The sequence below is a fragment of the Pseudopodoces humilis genome, chromosome 1 (genome assembly GCF_049639895.1).
Source record: "Pseudopodoces humilis isolate 2021_Gansu_Grassland_sample_001 chromosome 1, ASM4963989v1, whole genome shotgun sequence".
NCBI classification, from domain to species: Eukaryota; Metazoa; Chordata; class Aves; order Passeriformes; family Paridae; genus Pseudopodoces; species Pseudopodoces humilis.
In genome coordinates, this window is record NC_142200.1 from 87,916,930 (window position 1) to 87,942,748 (window position 25,819).

The 25,819-nt window shown below is 41.3% G+C and overlaps 3 protein-coding genes across 7 annotated transcripts in view; 1 reads left to right on the top strand and 2 right to left on the bottom strand.

Annotated features, from left to right (window-relative positions):
- The window catches only part of MAK (male germ cell associated kinase), a 30,591-nt gene extending 19,777 nt beyond the window's left edge, over positions 1-10,814 (bottom strand). For 3 of the 4 annotated variants that reach the window (XR_015772390.1, XM_088054288.1, XM_088054280.1), the window contains exons 1-5: positions 10,729-10,814; positions 4,954-5,290; positions 3,204-3,258; positions 2,151-2,272; positions 1,055-1,134 (exon numbers count right to left, since the gene is read on the bottom strand). Coding sequence is in view for 3 of the 4 variants with exons in the window: in XM_088054288.1 (XP_087910414.1) it covers positions 1,055-1,134; positions 2,151-2,272; positions 3,204-3,258; positions 4,954-5,054 (358 nt within the window). In the remaining variant the exon portion in view is untranslated. Of the gene's footprint in view, positions 1-1,054; positions 1,135-2,150; positions 2,273-3,203; positions 3,259-4,953; positions 5,291-9,922; positions 10,591-10,728 lie in introns of those variants that run through there. The other variant, XM_088054286.1, reaches the window with a different exon arrangement.
- A 5,266-nt stretch (positions 10,815-16,080) lies between these two features.
- On the bottom strand, positions 16,081-23,548 carry GCM2 (GCM transcription factor 2). Its single transcript, XM_005525294.2, has 5 exons — positions 23,376-23,548; positions 21,864-22,116; positions 21,364-21,476; positions 19,806-19,931; positions 16,081-19,589 (listed from the first exon to the last, which is right to left on the bottom strand). Exons 1-5 carry the CDS (start codon positions 23,415-23,417, stop codon positions 18,708-18,710), a joined length of 1,416 nt encoding a protein of 471 aa, XP_005525351.1. The 5' UTR covers positions 23,418-23,548; the 3' UTR covers positions 16,081-18,707.
- An 837-nt stretch (positions 23,549-24,385) lies between these two features.
- SYCP2L (synaptonemal complex protein 2 like) overlaps positions 24,386-25,819 on the top strand; it is a 28,231-nt gene continuing 26,797 nt past the window's right edge. For both annotated transcript variants that reach the window (XR_015772788.1, XM_088056923.1), the window contains exons 1-3: positions 24,386-24,714; positions 25,033-25,089; positions 25,675-25,812. Coding sequence is in view for 1 of the 2 variants with exons in the window: in XM_088056923.1 (XP_087913049.1) it covers positions 24,706-24,714; positions 25,033-25,089; positions 25,675-25,812 (204 nt within the window). In the remaining variant the exon portion in view is untranslated. The remainder of the gene's footprint in view (positions 24,715-25,032; positions 25,090-25,674; positions 25,813-25,819) is intronic.

Here is a 25,819-nt window from a genome sequence, read left to right on the forward strand (position 1 = left end):
TAAAGCACTGAATTTCTGCACGCATCAATTGAAAATGACTGTAAGAAATTGGCTGAAATTGTTGTAGTGAAATGTAAATGTTCAAATTTATCATACCTCATATTCCCTAATACACTTATGGTCAAATCAAGATATTAATATTTTTCTTAAAGGAAGCTTTTCTTAAAATCTAATTTTCTCATTTAATTCACAGAGAAATGAGGTAGGAAAGGAGGATGCTAGCAATCAGAGAACAGTATATTATCCTGATCAGAAGGACAAGAAAATGTCAATTTCTGGGTATTTGATAACACTGAACAGAACTAATTATTAATTTAATTCACCAACAGGCCTCTTCAGAATACACTGAAAGCAAATAAAACCTTGCTAGGAACACTGCTTCTTATTTTATTTTCAGTTAATGTTTTACTGTCTTTGGAAAGTTTTAAGGATCTCAATGGGATGTAAAGAACTACAAAATAAAAAGTTGAGCATGAAGGTAAAAGGAAGTTTGATACAGTGTGAAACTTTTTACTGTTGTGAGCACACCTCACCTCTTATTTAGACTGTGCCTGTAATTCCTAGAAACATCTCACTTGCAAATATATTTGAATCCAGGTTGTATTTGATAAGGATACTGCTCGAATTTCTGAGTGAACAAGTTATTTTCATATTTTTTATACCTAGAGTATCATATTAGTTATAGTATCTCAACACAAGAGTACTGATGTATCAATGCTTCTCAATTAGTTCTTTTTGAGGAAGCAGAACTGTTTAGTACAGCACACTATACAAGTTTCTTTAGTTTGTTTATTCACCTGCTAACTAAAGTAGAAAAAACTACTGCTCAGTGTATGAACAACATCCAGTGCTTTCCAAGAGAAAGAGGAAAAACCAGTTATAGGAAAACAAAGAGTAACTGCAGGCAAAGTTTAAAACTGCACCACACTTGAAATAGGTAACCATGATTTTATCAGAGATGATTAACAGCCCTTGCTAAGTTATTTTATTCATGTTATTTCTGTGCATTATCTTATTTTCTAAAATTGTGCTACACAAACTCCAGGAGACCTACCATGTTTGTGGATGAAAGCCAGCCCTTGCAATATCTGATACATCATGTTTCTGATGACTGATTCAGGGAAAAACTTGTTTCTGTGAAGGAATAAGATAAAAAAAACTTAAATAATTGAGAAAAATAATGTATCTTCTCAACACACGTTTCTTTATATTGCCTAACACATCATGAACACGTGAAAACAGACCCATCAAGTCAAAGTAAGAGAGATGCAACTCTCATTTCAAAACTCTACTGGGCCTTAATCTCAACCACTTTAAGGGTAGCAGCAGAACTTCTGTGCTGAGAGGTTCACGGTGCTGTCTCTCTGTAGAAGCTGGCTGGTCAGCTTGACCAGGTGAACGTGGAATGCAGTGTTGTAGCAAGGCAGAGATGGCACAGTGCAGGACTGGTAGGTGCATTACTCAGCAGTGCCCTTCAGGGAACCCTGGTAAGAGCAATTCTGCTTAGCTGCAGAGTAACACTGTGCTAATGTCACCAGCAGCTACCTCAGGATGTCAACCCAAGAGCTTGGCACATTAGGAGATACAAGTGAGTGACAAAGTTTGAAGGAAACCCACACTGAAGGCCAAACAATTCATCACAGGAAAATGTTATTGAAAAGGCACGTCCCATTCTGCAGTCCACTTTTCCAGCCTTTCTATGTACTGTTTATCCAAGATTGCAACATCAGAGTTAGCCTATATACAGGCCATTCTTGCAAGGGTATATCCATGTACCATCCCCACCTTAAGTCAAACCCATGAGCAAAAGTAGCACAAATATTCACCCAATTCTTCTTACATTAAAATGAAGGCTGTTGAAGAAAAAAAAACCACCAAAACACAACAATTTGGGATTTCTCTCATGGCTCCACACAAAGGCATGCAAACTCTCCTGTTAACAAGCAATCAAACTTATTTTCAGAGGCATTACAATATGCAGAGCAATGCCAAATTCCACCCTCAGATAAGAAGGTACAGTGACTCCTGTTCACATTAATAAGGCAGCAAGAAGATCCAAAATCAGAAATCCCAAAATGTTCTTCATGGTAGTATGAGAATCATTAAATAAAGCATGATAGCACACTACTTTTCTGCGAAGAAAGACATACCTATCCTTCATTAGCTGATAGAGATTTTCCTTCATGTATTCAAATACAAAGTACAGGTGGTCATTTTCTCGTATGACTTCCTTCAATTTTATTACATTGGCATGGTTTAGTTTCTTCAGAGACTGCAACAGAGCAAAATATGGCTTCAGATAACCCCACAGTGACCCTGATTCCTTACCAGAACTAAATTTTAGCTTATAAGTTTCTAGCATAGAATTCACACAACATATTCATATGATACCCCATTATCTATCATGTAAGCTGTTTTAAAGAACAACACAGAAGTCTGAATAAATTTCAAATTAAAAGCAACTATATAAATAGTAGTTTAAACCTATTTCTAGGGATTACCTCAGAGCTGGAGTAAAGATTAGCACAAAAACCTAATTCCCTACAACAAAAGACAAATCTGAAGCTGTAAGAGCTCTTGCTTGCTGAACTGAATAAGAAAACACATTGGGTTTTTGTTTTTTTCTTTCCTTTCTCTTTGCATGAAACTCTCATGAAGAAAGATTCTCTTACAGATATTTGTTTTGGACATACTGATTGGAGGGCAATCTCCAATAAGTTAAATCTAAGGCCTTTTAATTGGGAGCTTTGTATATACAGAAAATCAGATGCCCAAAACACGGAATTATTTGGAATTTAAGCCCAGGTTTTCAAGTGTTATTCTATCGCTAGCCAAAACTCCCAGTGCTTTCTACAGATGCCCCAAACACAAGATATATGGAATGGTTACAGAGAAAATCTGAAAGTAAAATTAAACTGGAGGATGGTAAACCACAGAAATACACACATACAAAATGAATTTATTTTCTTTTCTCAATGGCAAGAGGCTTGGCCATGAGACATGGCCACTGCTCGAGAATAATGGGATATTCCACAAATCAGCAGGACCTTTAAGAGTGCCAGCAGCCCATGGTTTTGTGACATCTGTCAGCATTTACATGTTCACAGAGTTTGGCCTTATGCTTGGACATGGTAGTAGCCCTTTTCCTTCATGCAAGCCTAACCAGACACTTATTTTTAAATGCGGTATGTTCACCACTTTACCTTGACTTCTCTCAAATTCATACATTCATCCCATGAATAAAACTTTCTCTTCATTCTGAAATAAAGTCCGAGATAAAGTATTTTCAGTGAACAGAACAGAATGCCTTTAAAGTTAGAAAATGTAATTTAGGTTTTCTAACTTCATCTATATTTTGAACTCAATTTAAAACATTCTAGCATACCCATCAGCAACATAGTTAAAATCAAAGTCAACACTTAGAATTGCTAAAAATTTACAGTCATTAATCATCAAACACTGAAACATTTTTAAAAGAGTACAGCTACAGACCATGTTACTCCAAAGTAAAAGGGACAAAAACCCGCTTTGTATCATTTGACTTGTGCTTTTAGCAATAAAGTAAGCAACTATGACACTGCACATATAACATAGAAAATCACGTCTTTATAAATAGGTTGGAAACCTATTCTCGGAAATTCTAGGAAAACAAAAAGAATTAACTTTTTGAAATCTGCAAAATATCTATTATAATTAAGCATCTGACTTGATGAGTCATTTTAAAAATCTGTTCCAAGATATTAATTTCAAAAAGAAAGGTTACTTTTTTTTTCAAGCAACATCATAGCTTCTAAACTAATTGTTACATCTAACAGTGTAATACATTTATTTGTAAGTCCTGCATACATCCAAATGTGGACGTTTGGTGGTGCTCAGATCTTGGGATGAAAATGTGAATGTCATTGCTGTGTTTCGGTAAAATTTTAGCACTTAAAGTAAAGAGATTTAAACCCAAGATTTTAATTTAGAATAAAAGTATCTTCAAGCAAAACTGTGCCCTCTCAAGTCCCAAACTTAAAAATCATGCAACGGAATTCCAAATCCTGAAATCACAAGAATGAACCACTTTGCACAAAATGTTGTTCCTTTTGCTAAAAATAATTAAAATAATCAATTGGAGATTCTTTCTTTAGCTTAGATTATTATTAACTTCAGTAACAGTACCAGCAAGATACGGTGGAACCTGAAATACTCAGAAATTCTTAAAGAAAAAGTCAATCAATAATATTACAATTATCTTACTGCAGTAAATCCATAAATGAGAGAACAAAGTCTGAGCAAGATACAATTTCTGGTATTTCAACTTACACTTTATATCTTACTTGCAACTCTCTAGGAATACAAGGGGAACTTCCCCACACCTTGAGCAGAAGTTTTCTTGTTTCATAATCATCTTTTAAGGCAAGTATGACAACGCTCTTGACTACACAGAACACAAGTTTATTAGAGCCAAAGAGACAACCTTTATTTACCTGATTAGATTGTTACTGTTACTTATCACTGTAGCAACACGTGAAAACTTAATGCAGTACTTACAAAGATTTGGGGAGCTGGGATGGAATTTCAAATCTACCTGTTAAGATTGCTATTCCTGCAATTCATACAAATAACCTCCCTAATTAATTGCATTCACTTTTGTTTCTCCTTTGGAGCTGGCATAGTGACATTCTCAGAAGGAAGAATGTTCAAAATGAACAAAAGCAGCATGCAATTTTACAAGCCAATGTAAATCAGTAAATTAAACTTATGTGTCTCTCTATTGATCAGTTACCAGAAATCTGACTCACAATCACCTCGTTAAACATCTTAATTAAGGCAAATAATTTTGTTATGCTAATTTCCTTTTAAACAGGGACTTTTTTCTATTCTACACAAATGGAAGACAACAATAAAGTCAAAAGTGAAAAATCTAAGATTTTGGAAGCACCTTTACTGAACTGAGATGCTACATACCTTTTGATAGCCACAAGTTCTCCCGACTCATTGCTCTTCCCCATCAACACGCTGCCATAGGTGCCATCACCCAGTTGTTTCATAATTGTGTAACGATTCATTTTTTTTCTACTCAGACAGCCAAAAGCTTATAAAATGCTAAATGTCTTCTGTTTTATTAAAGGGTTCTGTGTTCTTTGATTGTCTTAAGAGAAATCTCCTTCCAGACTGTTCTATGTTGGTGAATGTTTCTCATAACTGAGCAGGATATTCACTGCTCTCTTCCAAACTATAGCTACTTTGAGATCCAGTTACGAAGAAAGGGAGACAGAAGAACATGGTCATTCTCACACAGATCCTTAAAACAAACAAAAAAAACAAGAAAAAGACTAAGTAGTTTTACAGTACTTTAAGAAAGAGACACTACTATTTGTATCAAACAATAACACCCTCCAGAGCCATATGTGCTCACTAAATAGACTTAGATGTAGTTAGTACCCTTAAATTTTTCAAACCACAGAAGGTGCTTACTGTACAATTAGGGTTAGAGAAAAGAGAAACTGGAGAGTCAAGGCTACTGTCATAATATTTTAGAATCAGCAAAGTGGTTTTAAAGCTTGTGTATTATAAGGGAAGCCCTTACTCTGAATCTGCAGACAGCAGCAGCTTCCTAAACTATAACAGAGGCACAGCTGAAGTTTTGGAAAACATAAGGATGCAAATTTTGCAGAGTGCTGTGGCAAACTTAGGGTCTGAACATTGTGTTTTGGATTGGTAATACAAGCAGGCTTTCTATGCTTAATAGTTATTGAGGAAGGGAAGTGGAGGAACAAGATAATCAGTGCATTCTTACCCACATGAACTGTTTGTTATTAATGTATATGGACATCTTGCTCTCAAGTTCACATAATTCTTAGGCACGGTAACGGCTGAAGAGTTAAGTTTATTATTTCATTTTACAAGGCTTATAGAGAGAAGCATAGAGCTTACATGCACTGGTATGGAAGATTAAATCTGAATTTTCAATTGGAAAAGAATGCATATTGAATAATGTTGAATTGCCAAATTTTAATCCATGCAAATATTAATTTGAATCCCAACCCAAGTTTAAATCTGAACCCCAGCTTCCATTACACACAATACTATCAATCACCAAGGCTTTTGGTGATTGCCTGATGGCAAGTACTTATACAAACTCACAAAAGTCACCCACTTATTTATGCAGGACTAGGAAAAGCTAACAACCTCTCTTTATACCATTTACTTGTTTTTACTTTTACTATATATATACTTTTAATTTATATATATATATATAAATATAGATATATATATATATATATACACCAGTTTTTACATTTACTATATCCCAAATGCTAATACACAAACAAACACTGAACATTAACTGAATAATAGCATTCTCTACCTTTTGTCTCTGCTGTCTGAAAATACAAAATAAAACTCAAATCAATGGGAACACACCATCAGTCTACCTTTATAGGAGATGGAGAACTCAGCATGCAACTCTCTAGTCCTTATCCTTATGCCAGAATTAGCTACAGTCTGGTCTGTTCAAACAGATTAAGAAACTCTGATTTAGCTGATAACAAGACTCAGGCTTGAGATTTACAGGCCTGGCAAAATAACAATAAAATTGGCTTTTCAAGGAGTGTGAAATACACATTCTCAAGCAGACTTGCCTGCTGTGTAAAGGAAACAGCTGCCTGGACATTAGACCAATTAATGCTTAATGTTCTTAAGAACAGTTGGTATCTAGACCAAACAATGTTCTTAGCTGAAATGCTGCTTTCTGAAAGTAGTCATAACACAGAGTGTTACTACTCCCTGTTGCTTCTGTTTCCAGGAAAGAATCTCACATCACCTGTCAAGATGCCAGTAGCAAGTGGCCTAGTGGACGTCTCAATTTATAATCTGTGCACCAGGCAACCTTCATTCTGACAGGGAAAGTTATAAAAAAGTTTTTTTCCACATCCATCTACACTTCCCCTCCCCTAAAACCACAGCTATAGTGAAATAAGATTTCTAGTTCATAGCACATTCTGGAACAAAGCTAAAAACCAGATTTAACAAAAAGTAACACAGACACCTCAAGTTATGACTAGATTTTAGATTAGATTTTCATATATTTAAGCAAATTGTTTTTCTCAGAGCTCAGCTTTATCATATTCCCCAAAATGCCTGCATGCACTCTAGTCTTTAATACCATCAATAATACCTTTTTACAACAAGGCTATTTGCTGACTCTGGTAATAAGCAGATGATCAAGTGTGTTTATTCCAAGTTAAGATACATTCTGCATACACATCTTGCAAGTTGTCAATGGTTAGCTCTATGTATAAATTAAACAAAACAAACCAACACAAAAACCTTGAGGATATTCTTGCACCCATTTTAAAATACAGCAACACATCTAAAGCATCAGCATGTGTATGCATTTTGTGTATAGATTTACAAAGGCATACCACGTGAAGCAAAATGTATCAAGTTTTGTGCGCTTGTGTTTCTCTGTTTCAACAAATATCATCCTGCATTGTTTAAGGCATTTTTTTTTTGAGGGATTCAGTTCAGCAATATCTGCCACAGATGGCCCTAGCTTGAACTCCTAGAGTTACATTAAAAAGTTGGAGAATTTGCATGAATTTCATGCTTAGCCTTTTGCTCTCTAATTAAGTGGATCAAAAACAACATGAGGAAAACTTGTATTTGCAATAAACAGAAAAAGATCTAGGCAAAAACCTTAAGTTTTGACCTTTAAATCCTCTAATTTTGGTCCCTAAATCCTATCAGCTTTCCAAGCAATTCTCATTGGAGTATATATTAATCATATGCTTTTACAATTATTCCTTTTGTCCAATTCTAATATTTTGGTACGTGCAATCAAAACACCCTCACGTAAAATTTCCCTCCAGAAATTCTGTGTAATACAGGACATCACAGATCCAATTATGCATTTTGTGTGTTCTATAATATATTTTATTGCCTTACTCCTTTTTTGCTGTATACTTTAATTTTTAGGGTACAAAAACACCTGATCACGTAAAGTACAGTAAAGTCAACGCAATCCTTCAATGATCAAGTGGAAGTGTCAAATCCACTCCATGGAAATGCACAGAACAAGGTGTGAAAACCATGTACCCCAATAACAATGTCTGTGTACCTTCACACCTACCCCTCACTGACATGTATTGGAATTACAGAGCACGATAATTAGAATATAAATGCTCCAGAAATTCACATTTCACTACAAAAGACTTCTGCATACTTTGTTCTTTACACCACCCATACCCAGCTGTCCTGGGGTGACTTTATGATACTGGTATCCCCAATCGTCTGGTTTATGTTATATATTAAGTTCTGCACCTTTAAGACTGGTTTTGAGAGCAAGAGAGGGGGAAGAAGAAGCGTGCAGTTTGTGTTAAGGAAAAACATCACACCAGCTCAGGTGTGCAATTTTTTCCTCAGTTGTCTAACTGTATTTTCTTTTTCAAATCTGCAATTCAGTTTTGTCCTTTGTACCAACCTGAGGAAAAGCAAGGGCCCAATCTCACTTTTCTGGTTAAAATATGCCTTTGAAGTGGCCTTTTCCATAATAATGCTTATATGATATTATTTCCTCAGTGATGCAAAGCTCTAAAATGTAAAATTGTCATAACAGCTACCAAACAGATGAGAGAAATGCTGGTCTAAACAACAGCTTGCTCGATACTCTTAATGACATACTGCACATAATCTCTTTACACAGTATTAAGGAAAGATTAAAGCCAGGGACAAATAGAGGACAAAACACAATAGCTTGACAGAATCTATAATTTGTGTAAATTTAGTGAATCCGAACAAGTACTAGAGAATTGAAACAAAACATCGCCTTTACTGTATTACTGGTGTTTTAAGCACTAGCAGCAATTTTATATTATTTTAGATGTCTGAATTACATTTCAAAATGTAATGAATAGCAGCAAATCACCTACATTTCTTGTACACATATACTAGGCTTTACCAAGAGTTCTGCATTTGCATCCTAAGCAAACTACTCTCAAATAACTACAAACTAGGATATATGACCCAATAAGGCCTCCCACACAGAGAAGCAAAACACTCACAACCAAATTTTACCAACCTGTTTACAATAACTGATGAAATCACCAGAACTGTTTGCGTGGCACAGTACTGTTCTCAGTGATCAGAACTGGCAGTATTGCACAGCACAGAATGTATGCTGATAGAGATTCTAAAATTTTTAAAAAACCAAAACCAAATCCAACACCAAATCCAACCACAAAACAACAGATTTTGCTATAAAGAACCTTCTTGGTAGTGACTGTGTATTACTAAAGCTGCCAGTAATCATGTCCCATGACAGGTGGATCCAGTTCTTGAGATTAACCTCAAATCCATTACTCTAATCAAAGACCAGCAGTCATTTAAAAGCATGACACTCAGCTGCAAGAAAGAAGTCAATAACATTGACAATAAATACTGATGCTTTGAAATAGACTGCCTTAAATTATTTTTTTTAAGTCCCTTTAAAATCTTATATATTTTTCCACTTGTGTGTATCAGGCATTCAAAATGGGGCATTATCAAATCAATAGCTACAATTTGCTCTAAGTATTTTTCCCTGTTTTGTTCCAAACCAGCTTTGGTTTCAAACCAAAATTATTCACACCAATTTTTTCAGCAGATTACCACCATGCCAGCAAGGCTACCTCTTTCTACCCCCAGGAAACCCCTTCCCACATTGCAGTACAGCAAGTTTCAGGATAACAATGGTTTCAGTGCTGCTGGAACTTAAGGTCTCCAGTTTTGGGCAGCATCCAGAAGGAAAGTGAACCCCTCATCTTTCAGCATCTGCACCACTGTAAGTTTCAATACAACACAGAATCGTTATGGTTGGAAGGGACCTCTGGAGATCATCTAATCCAAACCTCCTGTCAAGGCAGGGTCACCTAGAGCATGTGACACAGGAACATACCCAGGTGGGTTTGGAATATCTCCAGAGAGGGAGACCTCCCTGGTCAGCCTGTTCCTGTGCTCTGCCGTCCTCAGTGTAAAGAAATTCTTCCTCACGTTGAAGTGAAACTTCTCATGTTTTAGTTTATGGCCATCGCTCCTCATCCCGCCACTGGGTACCACTGTAAAGAGTCTGGCATCATCCTCCTGGCACCCGTCTCTGAGATAACTATACGCACTAATGAGATCCCCTCTCAGCCTAGAGACTGGAAACAAATGCTTGTTTCCATTTCAGTTCCAGCTGGTGCCATTCAGTCGCCTCCCAAGTGTGCGCAGGTACCTTCCTTAACACTCACAGCGCCAAGGGGAGCACGGCGCTCCTGCCGCTCACTCAGGCTGTGAAACTCGGCACCGCCCGGCCTGCGAGTTTCACCCCGGTTCTTCTCCTAGACAAAACTTCACCTCCTCTCATTAACCGCGGACCTCTCGGGCCGCCAAGGCCCGGCTCTACGCTACCGAAGCCAAAGCAGGCAGGGTGCGTGTCCCCGCAGGCTCCGCACCCACGCGGCGCTGCCGCTCCCGAAGCCCAGCACTGCAGCGGGGCAGCTCCCCACACACGCGAGTCCACCCCGCTAGCGACCCCCGAACCACGCCGGGGCCGGCAGCAGCCCTCCTCTCTAGGAACGGAGCTCCGAGCGCTCCCGCGGCAGCCCAAACCAGCACCTCCTCCGTGCTGGGAGGACCCCGAGAGGCCCAGCCCCCGGGGCACGGGCGCTCTCCAGCCCCGCCCGAGGGGCACTCGCCGCCGTCCCGCCGCCCCCCACTCACCGCGGCGCTGCGGGCGGAGCCAGCTCGGTGCCGCCGAGCCCCCGGCCCGCCCGCCGCCTCCCTCGGCCGGGCCGCTCTGCCCCGTCACCGGGGCGACGGGCACGGGGCGGGCCCCGGCTGGGGCGGGCCCCGGCGGGCTGAGGCGGGCCGAGGCGGCGGCACCGCCCCCCCGGGCCGGGCACGGCTGCCCGGGAATGCCAGGTGGAGCGGAGGAGCTGGGAGGCGGTGGATAAACAGCGCTGTGGGGAGCGGAGCCACCACCCTGTTGGAAAGGGAGCGGTGCGCAACCGGAGCCGAGCCTGGCGACCACAGCCACGTCACGGGTTCCCTGAAGGTGGCCCCATGATACGCGACAATCCTTATTATAATTGCTGCCATAGTAATTATATATTGAGTATATATTTGGTGCTCTGGTGAAGCCCCACCTGCAGTGCTGCATCCAGCTCTGGGGTCCCCAGGACAGGAAGGACATGGACGTGTTGGAGCCAGTCCAGAGCTGTGTGCTCTGTGATGCTCAGAGGGCTGGAGCACCTCTCCTATGAAGACAGGCTGTGAGAGAGTTGGAGCTGCTCAGCCTTGAGAAGGCTCCAGGCTGACCTTAGAGTAGCCTTCCAGTACCTAAAGGGAGCTTTCAGGAAAGATGGATAGAGTCTATTTACAAGAGCACGGACAGAGGGATAACGGCTTCAAACTGAAAGAGACTAGATATTAGGGGAAAAAATCTTTACCGTGGTGGTCGTGAAGCACAGGCACAGGTTACCCAGGGAAGCTGTGCATGCCCCATCCCTGAAGGTGTTCAATGCCGGGTTGAATGGGATTCTGCACATCCTGGTCTAGTGGAAGGTGTCCCTGGTCATGGCAAGGGGGTTGGAACTAGACCATCTTCAAGACTAGATGATCTTCAAGGTCCCCTTCCAATCCAGACCATTCTGTGATCATAAGAAATAAAGCTACCAACTAAGCCACAGTGTACTTAGGATTTGTATAGAAATTCCCACCTGTAATATTTACAGCTGCAGTGAAACCTGAGGGATTTTTTTTTTCCCTTAGCATTTAAAAAAAATATTTATTGTAAGCAATTTATTAAAATGCGTGTTGCTAATACTGATGCAGGGGAGAAACTTTGACTGGTCTATTCTAAATTTCTACATTATATGTATTTCTGTTACAAAAATAATAATGAACTTTCTCCTTAATCCTTTGTAATCTTGCATTTCTCCAGGGTGTACAGAAGGCACAGTTAATAAAAAGGGCATATTTAGTGTCTGATCCAGAGGTGCTTTTGGCAGGGGAGTCTCATTTTAAGCTTCAATTCTCAACATTAGCTGGAGCTAATTTTTTAAAAAAATAAAAAATAAAAAATACTTTTTAATGTTTTTGAGAGTGGGGGACAAGAAAAGGAAGTGAACATTTCAACACCGTAACTGCTAGAAGCACCATGGAGGGAAAGGCAGAAAATTGCTTTAGAAATTCAGATTCTTATCTGCTTTGCCAAGCTGGCAGCTCAGGCTTGCTGAGCAAAAATGGGAAGCTGTCTTCATTTTACCTTTTTTTTCTCTCCCCTCCCTGTTCCTCATTAATTGGTGTGGTAACTTTGTGATTGTTTAAGAACTGCTGACAGATTAATTGATTCTGCCTCAAGTCAACTGGGTGGAACGTGGGGCTATGGGAATCGGTTTTCTGGAATTCAAAGGATTTGACCACTTGCAAATAGCTTGCTGAAATGAAAGTACAAGAAAACAACATTATATTTTCTGAAATAAAATATGCATGTTTCCTTTACTGAAATAAAACATCAGAGGTGACTGCCAGGTAAAATAAAGTTCAAAGGTGAGACTTGGACATGAGAAGGAAGAAAGTACCTTAACCCATGCAGCAGAATTCAGGCAGAGATTCAGCAGGAGCTGACTGTATGTACCAAATAATTTAACCATGCATTGACCTCTAAGAATATGTTTGATCACTATTACATGGGTACATCCCTACCTTACATATGAAAAAACACCTCTCCACTGTCACTGGAAATGATGCAGCAGTTACCCTGTGATGTCCCCTCTCTGCCCTTGTGTCATTTCCCCTCTCTACAGTTTAGCCATGTGCCATGACTAAATTTCCTTTCCCAGTGATAAGCTCCCTCCTCTGGTGCTGCCACTCAATTTCATAAGAATGGTTTGGGCTGGAAGGAACCTTAAAAACCATCTGATTCCAACCTCCCTGCCATGGCCAGGAACACCTTCCACTAGACCAGAAGTCTCAGAGCCTGATCCAACCTGGCCTTAAACACTTCCAGGGCATCCACAGCTTTTCTAGGCAACCTGTTCTATAGCCTAACCACCCTCACAGTAAAGAATTTCTGCCTAATATCTAATCTAAATCCACCCTGTCTCAGTGTACAGCCATTCCCCCTTGTCCTACATGTCCATCCCTACATGCCCATATAAAAGGTCCTTCTCCTGCTCTCTTGCAGGCTGCTATTAGGTACTGGAAGGATGATACAAGGTCAGCCCAGAACCCTTTTTTCTCCAGAGTGTACAACCCCAGCTCTCTCAGCCTGTCTTCACAGGAGGGGTGCTCCAGCCCTCTGAGTATCTTCGTGGTCTCCTCTGGACCTTGCTCCAACAGGTCCATGTACTTCTTATGTTGGGGGACCCAGAGTTGGATTCAGCACTGCAGGTGGGGTCTGACCAGAGTGGGGCAGAGGGGCAGAATCACCTCTCCCAGCCTGTTGCCACGCTGCTTTGGGTGCAGCCCAGGACACGTTTGGCTTTCTGGGCTGCTGGCACACAACAAACATCCCCAAGTCCTTCTCCTCAGAGCTTCTCTCAATCTGTTCTCCCCCAGCCTACATTTGTGTTTGGGATTGCCCTGATCCACATGCAAGACCTTGCACTTGGCCTTGTTGAACGCCATGAGGTTTGCACAATCCCCCCTCTCTAGCCTGCCCATGTCCTTTTGGATGCCATCCCTTCCCTCCAGCATGCTGACTGCACCACACAGTTTGGTTTCATCATCAACCATGCTGAGAGTGCATTCAATCCCACTGTCCATGTTGCTGAACAAGATGAAATGCTCTTGGTTGCCTGTGGTACATTTCCAGTCTAATTGCAGTCACTTAGATCTGGCGTAAGCAAGGGGTTGATGTTTAAATAATTTCTGTATTAGTTTTGCACAAGAGAAATGTTCAAGTCTATATTCTGTTACCAGGACCTTGTGTCTATCAATTATTAGTACTTTTTGCAATGGTCCCCAGCATTTCACACACGTGATGACAGAAAGGCTCTAGACAGGACTTGCCAGTGTTTGAGCCAGGCTGCAACACGGTGTGAAGTACAAGCACTGCAAGCCAGTCACTTAACACTTCATTTTGTCATAAAGACAGGAGAGAGGTGCTGTCCTGTGCTTTTGCTATGAACCAGGAAACGAAAGGAAAGGCAACAGGATGGAACAAAGAAACCCAGGATGTTTGTGAGCCCTGCTAAAGCACCTCAGAGAACATCCTTATGCACCTGCTTCCCTACTTATTTTTACAAAACAGTACATGCAGCGCCACTGGTAATTTTCTGTTGAAAGAACCTCCTTTGGTTGTGATCCTTAAAGGTGTTGATGCTATGCTCAAGTGCCAGCCAAAATACTTGAAACTGCCTTCTCCCAAACACCATCACAAGTGCCAGCATGCATGTTGCAGTTTATAGGGATTGTGTAAACTTCATTTTTCTGTTTGTTTGAATAAGATTGACCCAAACAAGCAATGCTTCCCTGTGATACTTGCACCTGTGTCATCCCACTGATCTTTGGGTCTCATGTGGACTCTCAAGTCTGGAGAGATGCTGTGTTGAAAGGCACTCTCCATTTTGCACAATCTCAGGTAAACACTATCTGGTTCACCTTCCCCTTGCTTGTGAGTGACAGACATATTTAACTTTAGGCATCTAGAATGCCAAGGGCAGTAATCCAGGAGTGGATAACCACTGCGCACCACTCATTATTTTTCAGGCAGAGGGATTTTAACAGGCCTGGACTAACTTTTTGCTCTATATGGTGGGAGGAACCACTCCAACACTAAATGCCTCAGTTTTTCCCTTTTTGTCTGCATGTGACTTCTACTGATAAGGGTGGGAATGACATGAACTTTCCTAAATGCACCCCTAGAGCTGTGTTGTGCATCCTATTAAATGGTGTCTCTCAGGAAACATAATCTACTTTGGTGAAAGCTGTTTCAGCTATAGCTTTGCCCCAAAAAGACACTAAGAAAAACCCCAAGAAACCAGAAGAAATCTCAGAAAATCCCCAGGAAGGAAAAAGTTTCAGATCATATTCAATTCTTTTGCACTGGTGGCTTCTACTCATGGAACTGAGAGAAAAGTTTGTCTCTAATGTGATAGTTTGTACCCCCAAATGAAGAGATGACTACTTTGGACTCAATAAGCCCCAAACAGCAAAGTTCCTGCATACTTTGTTTGTAGCATTTAGCACATTTGAAATGCCCTCAGATTACCTGCTTTTGGAAGAGGATCAAGGGCTAAGTAAATTGCTCAGACTCTCACTGGAGGTCTTTAGCAGGACTGGGTGGATACATGTGGTCATGGAGCAGGACAGTGCGCTGGGCTCTATCCACCCCCCACGAAGAGATGTGACCATGAAGTGATACCACAGGTATTTGCATCTGTCAGGCATGTGACACATGGCTGCATGTCACGGGTACACAATTGAAATATGTTGTCCTGGGCCTCTTGTCTCTGGGAGGTATCCGTTCAGCATTTGGGCTTTTAACCTTTGCCATTGCAAGGCTGCTGTTTTGGTACAAGGGGCATCCTCAGCAAGGGGACAGATGGTGCTTTACCTCAGTAGGGCCCTTGTAACCCATTTGAAGCCAGAGCCCCAGGAGACTGACATTTGAAAGCACCTTCTCCTCTGCTCCTTCTGTGATTTTGCCATAACAGCTGGAGTTTGTTAGATGGAGATGTCTGTCAGAATATAGGGTACAGGCTGGTTAAGGGCTCCTCTCAGGTGCTCAATGCAGGACCAGAAACCATACTTGAAAGGGACAATTAATGGAAGAGAAGGTGCTTACTCAGGGACCGTCTTGCTTCAGGATGCTGCTTTGCCTCAGGAACATGCTTTTAAAGTCAATGCTGCAGCTGTATAAACCTACAATGAGGCTTTCAATTTCATTTTTTTTTGTCGATGTTACAGAAGCTCCCATTGCCTTTACATTTATGTATTTTGAAGAGAAAAACTGTTTACAGCTCTAGGCTTTTTCCATCTGATTTTTTATCTGTAAGAGGTAACATACAGCTAATCTCATCCCAGGCAATTGTACATGAGAGGAATCAAGGTAAAGAAAGACTGCAATAACCTTTAGAGTGGTTTTATTTGTTGTACTGCTCAGATGATGCAGCAAGATAATCACCACTGTCACTTTCCACTGTGCTTAAACCGCTGTCATATTTATTATAAATAAATCCACACCCTAAAAGTAGCATCTTAACACAATTGGCTGCATTTTCTTTACTGATGTATAAATGTCTGCTTTAAAGGCTCAGTTTAATTGGATAGCATAATGATTTAAGCATACAACTACAATGATAAGTTTTATACCAGTAATGTAAACCGCATGCAACCCCCACAGCTTGTCTGTTTTAATAGTGTGCACTATTTTAATAACTTGTGCTTGAGTTGTGGTTGGCTAACTCCTCTAAAATCCCTATAAAATAGAGAAATTTACAGCTTTAATATTTACCTTGATTTTTCCATCTGCAGTGAATCTTTCCAGCTTTTTTAGTCATTTTGTTTGGGCTTACTCCCCTCTTATACTCTTTTTTCCCTCCTTTAAACTTATAAGGCAATAAGCCTTGATTTTTATTCTACATGTCAAATGCCTCGATATGACTTGGCATACAGCTGAGAAATCCCAGTTCTGTAAACAGGCTTAGTGTTATACATTTCTAAACTCTAAAATTTCGCATCAGTCTTTCTGGCTAATAACTCACAAATCACCTTTTTTTTTTTTTTCTCTCTCTTTTAAAAGTCAGTATGTAGGCTAATTATCAAATTGATGTTGTTCACTTGAATCCCTTCTTATCAGTAATTTAAAACACTTGGTAGAAGGATTGCCATAAGAGTTTAACAAAAGCCAAGAGAGATATACAGCAAGTACACTAGAGCTAAAAGACAAGATAAGCTTGCTGCAGGTGAATTAATTTAGTCTTTTTGTGAATTCCATCTTTGTCTGGCTTGAATTTTTAAAATACTAAGTAATTTACAGTTGAAACAGGATACTATTAACTAAATTTCTGTGGTACTGATTTTTACATCTCAGAACATGTTTTTCATAAAAATGTAAAAAGAAAGAAAATATACTACATCAGAAATAACTATTTTTTAACCTCAGATATTTGTATGGTATGCTTTGAAAATACAGTTTATTTACCAGATCAATGATGGCTTCAGTGCACAGAACCTTATAATTCTAACTAGCCAACTGCTCACATTACTTTACATTGTGCCTTGCTTTTAACTGTGAGTTCACATTTATTGAAATACTACGGTAGTATGCTGCTTCTCAAAACATGGCAAAAGTATACATGAGAGAGAGGAAAAAAAAAAGTGTTCAAGAAGTTTAAGATACTTGCTAACTTAACTTTTTGACCCTGATCAATCTCCCGTGTCTACTTAGCTCCCTTGCTTGGCACACATATTTTGGGTGAAGGGTTCTATTGCCCTATACTAGGCAGCTTTCAAAATATCTTTGGTTTTAAACCAGTACTGCTCTGTTTTCTCTTCTTTCCACATTAACTAAGAATTAGTCGGTTTAGGGATGAATTTTGGAATTAATTTCCTTATGTTTTCTTTGCTCATCTCTGTTTGGAGATCTTACTTTCTAACCTCTCTGTTGGCTGGTTGTTTAATTTCCAAAGCAGTACTGTCATGGGAAGCTATGATTACAGAGAGAAAAATGACTAGAAGTCCCTCAGGAGAAGGACCTGATGGAGATGGAGTGCAGAGAGGCAGCCAGGAAAGGTTCATTCGACACTGACCTGTACTAAGCAGCTGGGATGTTGCACCCTTAGGCAGGATGAGTTGTATTCATGGTTAAAGACAATTCTGCACCAATAACCAATTGGTCTGACCAGCTTGCAGAGGCCCCTCTAAGCAAAAACCAGTTTCACTGTAAATGGTTTTCAGGACCACATAAGTTAACTCTGGCAGCCATGTGATGCTGAGCAGGCTTGGTGAGGGCTACCTGAGCCTTCCTGCCTCCAGGCTGAGTGTTAGAGGACATCAGTTCCTGGTGCAGCTGCACTGGGCTCTCCTTCTTACATAGAAAGACTGGGTAGTCTCTACCCTTGATACAGGGGATCAAAAAGCAACATGAATTTAGCATGTTTCATTTCTTATGTCTCAGGTTTTTCATTTCTCGTTTCAGAGAAACTTGGCTGATCTTTCCATTCATCACAAGGATCATGGCAGGTGGACGGACCATTCAGGTGAATTATTTCTGCAAATTGTTTCCCTTTCACATTTCTTTTATTTCTTTCTTTCCCTGCCATTTCCTTCAGTTGACTATAATCTATAGTTACCTTCCTACTTTTTTTTCCATTACCTGGTTAGTCCTTTCTTACAGATGGAGTATTTCCTCTCAAAGCTTAAGGCATCTGGCAGGAGTTGTAGCTGTATGTGGATTGCATTTGCTGTCAGAGGAGGCTGTTGACTTCCAGAGGAGCTGTGCCTCCATATTACCTTCTCCAGGTGTGTTTTGGGCTCAGTTCCTTGTGCCATTTTAGAGATTGTGTGGGGCTTCTTTGAAATTAGATAGCAAAATATAATTCACTCAGCACACCGCTCCAGAAAAATGTTTTCAGGAAAAAAGCTGTCTTGATGTTCTGCTTCCTTACATCTCCTCAGATCCCAAACCACCTGGTTTAGCACAATAATCTGTTATCCCATTTGAAGGTATTTGCTATTTAGGCACCGTTTTGTCAGTATTCAGCACTCTCAAACCTTAGGGCCTGGCCTTCATGCTCAGCAAAGCTGTTCCCCAGAGGGAGCCCATACCGATAGCTCTCCATGCTCTCAGCTGGTTTGGATTTCGTAGGGATGGAGTCGTGCTGGTAGAGCAACGCTGACTTTATCATCCCAAAGTCTTCCTGAATCTTCATCCCTGAATAGATGGCACCCGAGACATTTTCAGCCACTTGGGTGTAGCTCTGGAGGTTTTTCATATCACAGAGGTTGTCGCTGTATTTCAGCGTGGGTGGCTTGTAGGCCTGGTAGGACACCTTGGTGGTGGTGGTGATGACCGTCTGCAGTGGCGGGGCCATGGGAGCGGGGCTGGGACTGTACCTGCAGGGATAGTCCCCAGTGTAGTAAGGGTGGGGAGCACTTGTTGGCATCTGCCCGTACTCACTCCGGTCTCCGCTGCCGGTTTTCCCCCACGCTGGTTTCAGTCCATAATGTCTGCCAGGGTTATCAAAGCTCTTATCGTGGGTGGTCACGGCGTTGTAGTGAGGCCCGTTCAGACTGAGGGGGTCTGCATCAATGGCTGGACTGGTCAGATCTTTGTAAAATGGTGGGTAAGGACTTGAGCTTATAAAGGTAGGAACTCCAAACTCATAATTGCACGGCCTGGGCATGTAGATCCTAGGATTTGGGCATTTAGGGTATGGCGATAGCTGGTCCTCTTGGAAGCTGGCTGAGTCATAAGGTGCCTTGTAGAGGTCTGCGCTCTGCAGAGAAGGGTAGGACTGGGCTGGAATTGAAAAATTGGTGTCTGTGAAGATACCGACTCGTTCTGGGCCATCCATGCAGTGAAAATTCTGTAGGTTATTGGTGTAACCACTGCTGTCATGGTACCTTCCTGCCTGACAAGGAGAAGTAGATTTTTAAGATACAGGAATCAATAGTGCCCGAACACATATGTCTCAATACTTGTGCTGTTGCTAGTTTCAGCCCCAAATTAACAGATGTAGCATGGTGTAAAGGTTTGTTTTGCCCTGGGATCCCCAGTACATGCTTATCACACCTTTTTAATTGACACCTTATGTTACCTTTTTATTTCACTGATGACTTTGTCTTACCTCTGAGTTTAGAGATCTCTTTTTCTGGGAGTGGTGGTAAGAGGACATTTGCTTCTTAATTGCACTTCTTCTTGCCTCTGCCTCCAGTTTACTCTCCGGCCGGGGGTGGTCATGGACTCCTTTAGCCTAAATTAGGATTAACTGAGAATTAGATGTGAACCTTAAAAGGGCTAAGATAAGAAAAAAGGCTCTGAGTAGTATGAGAGGTAGTCAGAGCATGGTCTGTGGTTTGGCACAAGAAAAAAGAAAGGAGAAAGTAAACAAGGACAAATTCATTGTGAAAATAAATAGAATAAATCATGATTTGGATGTAGATGGAAGGAAAAAGTGAGAAGTCAGTAAGGACTGCTGAGCTGATGAAGGAGCAAAAGTGCTATCTAAGTTTGTGCCATTCAGACTTAGAACCAAGGAGGAAAAAAAATAAATTTTGTTTGGTCAGTTTTCTGCAGTCCAGTATCTCAGTTTTTCTTTATAAGCCTGTATATAAATAGAATAAATAGACTTTAAAGAGGTTTCATGCTACAAGATGATAAATATTCTCTTCAAGCAATACACCTTCTTGAACAGGACTGAAAATTATATCCTGGAAAATCATCTGAAGATGCTCTGCTATTGAAACATTTGTGGGTATGCAGATCTACCTAACCAAATTTACACTGGTATATGATGAAGTCATGGACATTTCCTTACTCATTTGCCTGAACAGATCTACATACAGTCCCTAATACACAGTAGGAAGCTTAAAAATTGCTTTTAAAACACTGTCTCAAGCAGAAATTAATTTCTAAGCAAGGATTTATCAACTTTTTTTGATAGTAAAATCTTTCAGCTTTGCATGTCTGTAAAAGAACATTTGAATAAGAATAATATAGGAGGGAATCTGAGAATATGGCCAGGTTTTTTTTCCATTTACTGAGTGGAGAACAGAATTCACTGTTTGTGAGTCATGGGAAAAAAAATATCCAAGAGAAAATGTGATCTCATAGAATAGGAACTTTTTGTTTACTTTTTGTTCCAATGTTGTTAAAAAAAATCAAGATGAAATTTCAAATGTCAGCTAAGATTCTTCTTTTTCCTGTCAAGATTTTAAATCCTTCAAAATTCAAAGGCTAGTTTCACATGAAGTAGAATTTCCATACTTTAAGTTAAGTCATGCTTTTTTTTTCATATTTATTTTAGTAGGAAATAAATAATTGGAAATAAATATTGGAGAGATCCAGTTGTCATATGCACCAGGGTACAAGACAACTTTTGTTCGTATTTGTATTCTGTAAACAGGAGAATTTTAGCCATCACTGACTAACCACATTATTGTAGTTAAAACTGAATATTGCCAACACATAAGTACTGCTTTTAAAGAGACCTTCAAGCGTTATTGTTTTATTTGTTCTTATTATGTTCATACTAGAGAGAAATTCAGTCCTGGACTTCATCATGTTCATAATGGTCTGTGTTACCTAAAAAAGGGGGGGAGGAGGAAATCTCTCTCTTTACAGTTATTATCTTATATACAGGTGTAATTATATAGTGTGCACAAATACATACGGCTGCTTTCTACCTGGAAAAATATTGCTTTGCCATCAAGCCTCCAGAAGTTTGTGACCGGATAGCCACTGTGTCCTCGGCAAGGAACCAACTCGAGGGCAGAGTTACAGTTGGGGCAGGCTTTCTCTGTGAACAGACAGAAAGTGCTGAAGAGATTGGTTAAGGACAAGGATGCTGCCTGAGAGTAAACACAGCTCAAGAGCAGCACGGTCAGACTTCTCCAAAATTCAGATTAAAATGTATTGTCCAAGGAAATACAACATAGACTACCAAGCATAAGTACATGATACGAGCTAGAACTGCCCACTAGTTATAAAGTAATAATTTAAAGGATTTCAATCCATATCCCCTTAAATATTTGCACGCAGACATTGCTGAAATTTGGAATTAATCAGTCGTTGCAATTATGCCTTAGTCTGCTCGCAAGTAAAAGTGACTCCAGTTTGGAAACCAAGCCCAGATAAAAGAAACGGGGTCCCTTGTGCATCGCAGCTCTCTCCGGGTGCCTCTCACTTTGTTGCTTCTGCCGAGCCTTGTCGCATATGGCGGGGCGGAGCTGCAGCCTGGCCCCGCCGGGCAGAGCGCAGCTCCGGGCGCACACCACCACTCCCAGGCAGGACTTCTTGAGGATCTGGCAGTTGTGGTTGTTGGTGTTGCGCATGGCCCAGCCGCTGAGGTGCCGCTGCGCGTTCTTCTCCTCGCTCGAGTAGATGAGCCGCACGTAGCCATCGGGCCATTCCTGGAAGGCATCGAAGTGCTTGGGCTCCTGCAGCAGGGTGGGTGGGGTGGGAGGGCGAGGCAGCAAGGAGAAGAGCAAGAGAACGTTATTAGTATATTACAAACTGATATTTTTTCCTTGTTATAAAGCACATAGCAGGGAAAAGTGCTTTTTCTATCACCAGCCAAGCAGCAGAAAAAGAAATATTGAAGGAATAGCTTGCTCAGAACTGCTCTCTAAAGGGGCTGGGGAAGTCAGAGATTCCATACATCAAAATAAAGTCAGGATCCTTTCCTCTTTTGCATGTAGCACAGTCTGTCGATACATATGCCTTTTACAGCGAAGTTACCAGCTATAAGACATCAGCCCAACTCCCAGAATTTACTGATTAGTCTACTATCTGTGTGCCCAGACAAGACACAAGCCACCCTGATCATGACTTCTATTAAGTTCTCCTTGTTGTGGGACCATGCACCTGCAGGCAGGAAACTAGAAGTTTTAGCTATAGAATGTTTTCTTAAAGTGCATCTAATATGATTTGAATAAGGCTTTTCCCAAAAAACAGAGGTAAAAAGATTTATCATTGCAAATGTACTTCCAATATGTGTATGGTCATGCAAATTCAATTTGGGATTTCACTGGCTTTCTAGAGTTCCTTACTAAAATGTAATTATCAGAACCATGAAAGAAGAACTAAGATTTTAAACCGCAAATATTTACAATGCAAAGCATATGTGACATATGTATGTACCACATGTGAGAGCAAACCCGGTAAACAGAAGTAAACTACCAGCATTTACAGCATTAGGACATTCTATAATAGCATGGGCTCTGTAAAAATAAACTCTAAGATCAAAAAAGTTTCAAATTAAAAAACACCTTTGAAACTCACAACTAGACAAAAGCAGAGTGCTCATTGACATTAAATTGTGTGATGTGTTGCATCAATAAAACAAAGAAATAATTAGATAACTTGGATCATGGTAGTAAGCAGTCAATTCAAGCTTCTAGTCAGCATTTCTTGAACAAGAGGGAGAGGGGGAAGAAGGTAACTGTCTAAATGGAGTCACAGGTAGTTTTAGGAGCTCATATCCAGCTAGGCAAAGCTGTGTATCAAATCCATACTTTTATTACAAGTTGTAATAAAGACCACAAAACAAAACAAAAGAAAAAAGTGAAAAGGCACAAGAGAAATAAAGCAGAAGTAAAACAAAGCTTTGCTTAGAGTCAACTTAGTTCCGCTGTTGCCCAGGTCTGCATTAGAGCTGGACCGAGACTCTCCCCAATACCTCCCACCCGTGAGTTACCTGCGGCAGCTTGGGGTCATTGATATCCCAGGTGAGCTTCATGGCACAGAGTGCCCGTGGGTGCCGATCCCAGTTTTTTATGCCGTCGGGGCGTCGCCGAGGTGTGTGCGGGGGAGCTCTCAGCCGGCCCCGCAGGCGGAACAGCGGCACAATCAGCGAACCCCACCGCGGCCCCTGGGTGGGCAGGAGCTGAGCTCCCCCTCCACAGGCGGGTTCCGCTACCTTCACCTGAAGTCGTGTGATGGGGGATAGACAGAGGGATTGTGCACCAATCCATTCCCCAGCTCTGGGGGCCGTGACCTCGGCAAATTTGAGCGGGGTTTGGAAGTCTAACCCGGCAGCCGCGGGGCTCCGCCGCTCTCTCCCTCGGGGGGCCTGGGTGATGGGGACCTGGGGGACCCGTCTCTGCCCCACCGGGATGCTCCTGATCTTGGATTTTGAGCGTGGCTCGGAGCTGCCCTCAGCTTGTAAAGCCTCTGGAGGGAGGCAAAGGTGCTGAATAACCTGCTCTTTGGACGTAAACGAAATCGGAGTTATTTGGCAGGTTTCCCCTTCGCGCTGTGCTCTATAGCACCTGTTTTAAAGTGCAAAGTTGATTTTGGTGCTATTGTATTGATAGGCACATTTTAACTTATTGAACAGTCACAGTTTTTTGTTACCTTTTTATTTTCGAAAGAAATAGCCGATGGGGTCTGAAGTTTTTCGGTTGGTTGGTTTGTTTTTCGTGATTTTTGTTTGGCTTTTTTTGGAGGGGGGAGGTGGTGTTGTGGGAAGAAAGGAGGGAGATTGAGTTTTGGTGCGAAAAACAGAAGGAAAAAAATTATCCGCGACAGCAGAGACCGAGCCATTGAACGCCGAGCTCAGCTGTTACCCTTTAAACCATCCCACCTGTCCGGAATGATTTTCTCATTCCTTTCCATCCTCTCTGGTCCAAAATTTACTGAACCTTACTCTCAGCTGAGCACAATAAAGCCCACTCGGCAGCAGCACACGCCTGCTGCGGCATTCCTCGGCCGAGAGCAGCGCTCAGGGGGGCTCTGGGCTCCTCTTTTGCCCGCCTGGGCTCGGCCGGGGGTCTGCCAGTGCTGTATTGCCGGTGTCCGGGTGCTGGGGCCGGTCCCAGGAGCCACACAGCTGCGGCTTTTTAGCGCGGGGGAGAACCGGGCGCCTTTTTCCCCCTTTTCCCCCACCGCTCCTGATGTACAGAGCGAGGACTTGCTGAGGAGGGTGCTCGGAGCTGTGAGAAAAGCCGGCGAGGGTCTCCCTCCTCCCTAAACGCGGGTGTGCTCAGCAGCGGGTGGCGGGGAGGGTGCGAAGCAGCCCCCGCAGCATGGCCCAGGTGAGCGGCGCTCCCCGCGGCCGGGAGCCGGCAGCCGCCACCCAGAGGGGAACACTCCGTGATCCCTCCGGGGAACACCCGCGGCACTCCCCGGGCTGCCAGAAACCTCGCCTTGGGAGGCGGAGGGGTGCTTTGCGGCTTAGGTAATAAGGAAGGAAAAGCAGCGTTTTGGGACAGAGGGGAGGAGTAAGTGCTCTTCAGCTTTGGGGCAGAAGAAGTGTTTGGGTTTGTTTTGGTTGGGGGGATTTTCTTTTTTTGGAGGGGATGGAGAGAGAATATATTTTTTTCTGTGTTTTTCTCTTCCTTATAATTTTAAAGGAACAAAAAAGTGAAGAACGAAGTAGAGATGTGAGAGGCAATAGAGCAGAAGACTATGTAAGGATCTTTTAAATGCATCTTTATCTTCATTTTACAAATTATTATTTTTATATATATATATTTTAAAGATTCATTTCTTAACCGGATATGGCATGACCCTGAACTTTTAGTAATTTTATCGTCATCTTACAAATTGTTATATTTATTTATGTATTTTATTTATTTTTTTAAGGTGCATTTCTTAACTGGATATGACATGACCCAAAACTTTTAGTAGTTTTACTTAATGTGGGAAGTGCAGCAGTCCTCTTAATTTTTTTCTTTAGTAAGTGGGGAAAAAAATTTATTGTAGTAGTTGTGGGACTTGCAAACCAGGTATAATAAATTGCCTGTTTTCCTTACCTGGTATCTTTTAAGGTTGCTCAGTTTCAAGGGTTCTGTCTCTTTTGGACATTAAGACTGATGTTTTACTTCAAACGTAGCAGTAGAATGAAAGTAGAGAAACAAACAGTGTAAGACAAATAAACAGAAACTTGCAACTTTAAAAATAGCATTGTAAGTATTTTATCATAATTACTGCTGCTACAAGTTCAATGCCTGCTTATTTTATTTGCTAATTATTTCCTTCTCCTGCATCTATAGATTGAATCACTGCTCACTGATGCCTTTAAAGGGAAGGGGTTTCAAAAAATACATGAACTGATTCAAGAGAAGGAAGTAGAGCCTCCCCAGAAATACAGTGAATCTCTCTTTAACCAGCTGGACAAAGCACTGAGAAAGGCAAGTA

Bases quoted from the DNA above. Each gene is read 5' to 3' on its own strand.
- GCM2 (XM_005525294.2), bottom strand. From the start codon at position 23,417: ATGAAGCTCACCTGGGATATCAATGACCCCAAGCTGCCGCAG. The intron at 19,932-21,363 runs GTAGAAAGCAGC...ATCCTAATTTAG, and splicing joins GCAAAGCAATATTTTTCCAG to GCTAAAGGAGTCCATGACCA. The intron at 19,590-19,805 runs GTAAGACAAAGT...TCTCCTTGTCAG, and splicing joins AGAGATCTCTAAACTCAGAG to GCAGGAAGGTACCATGACAG.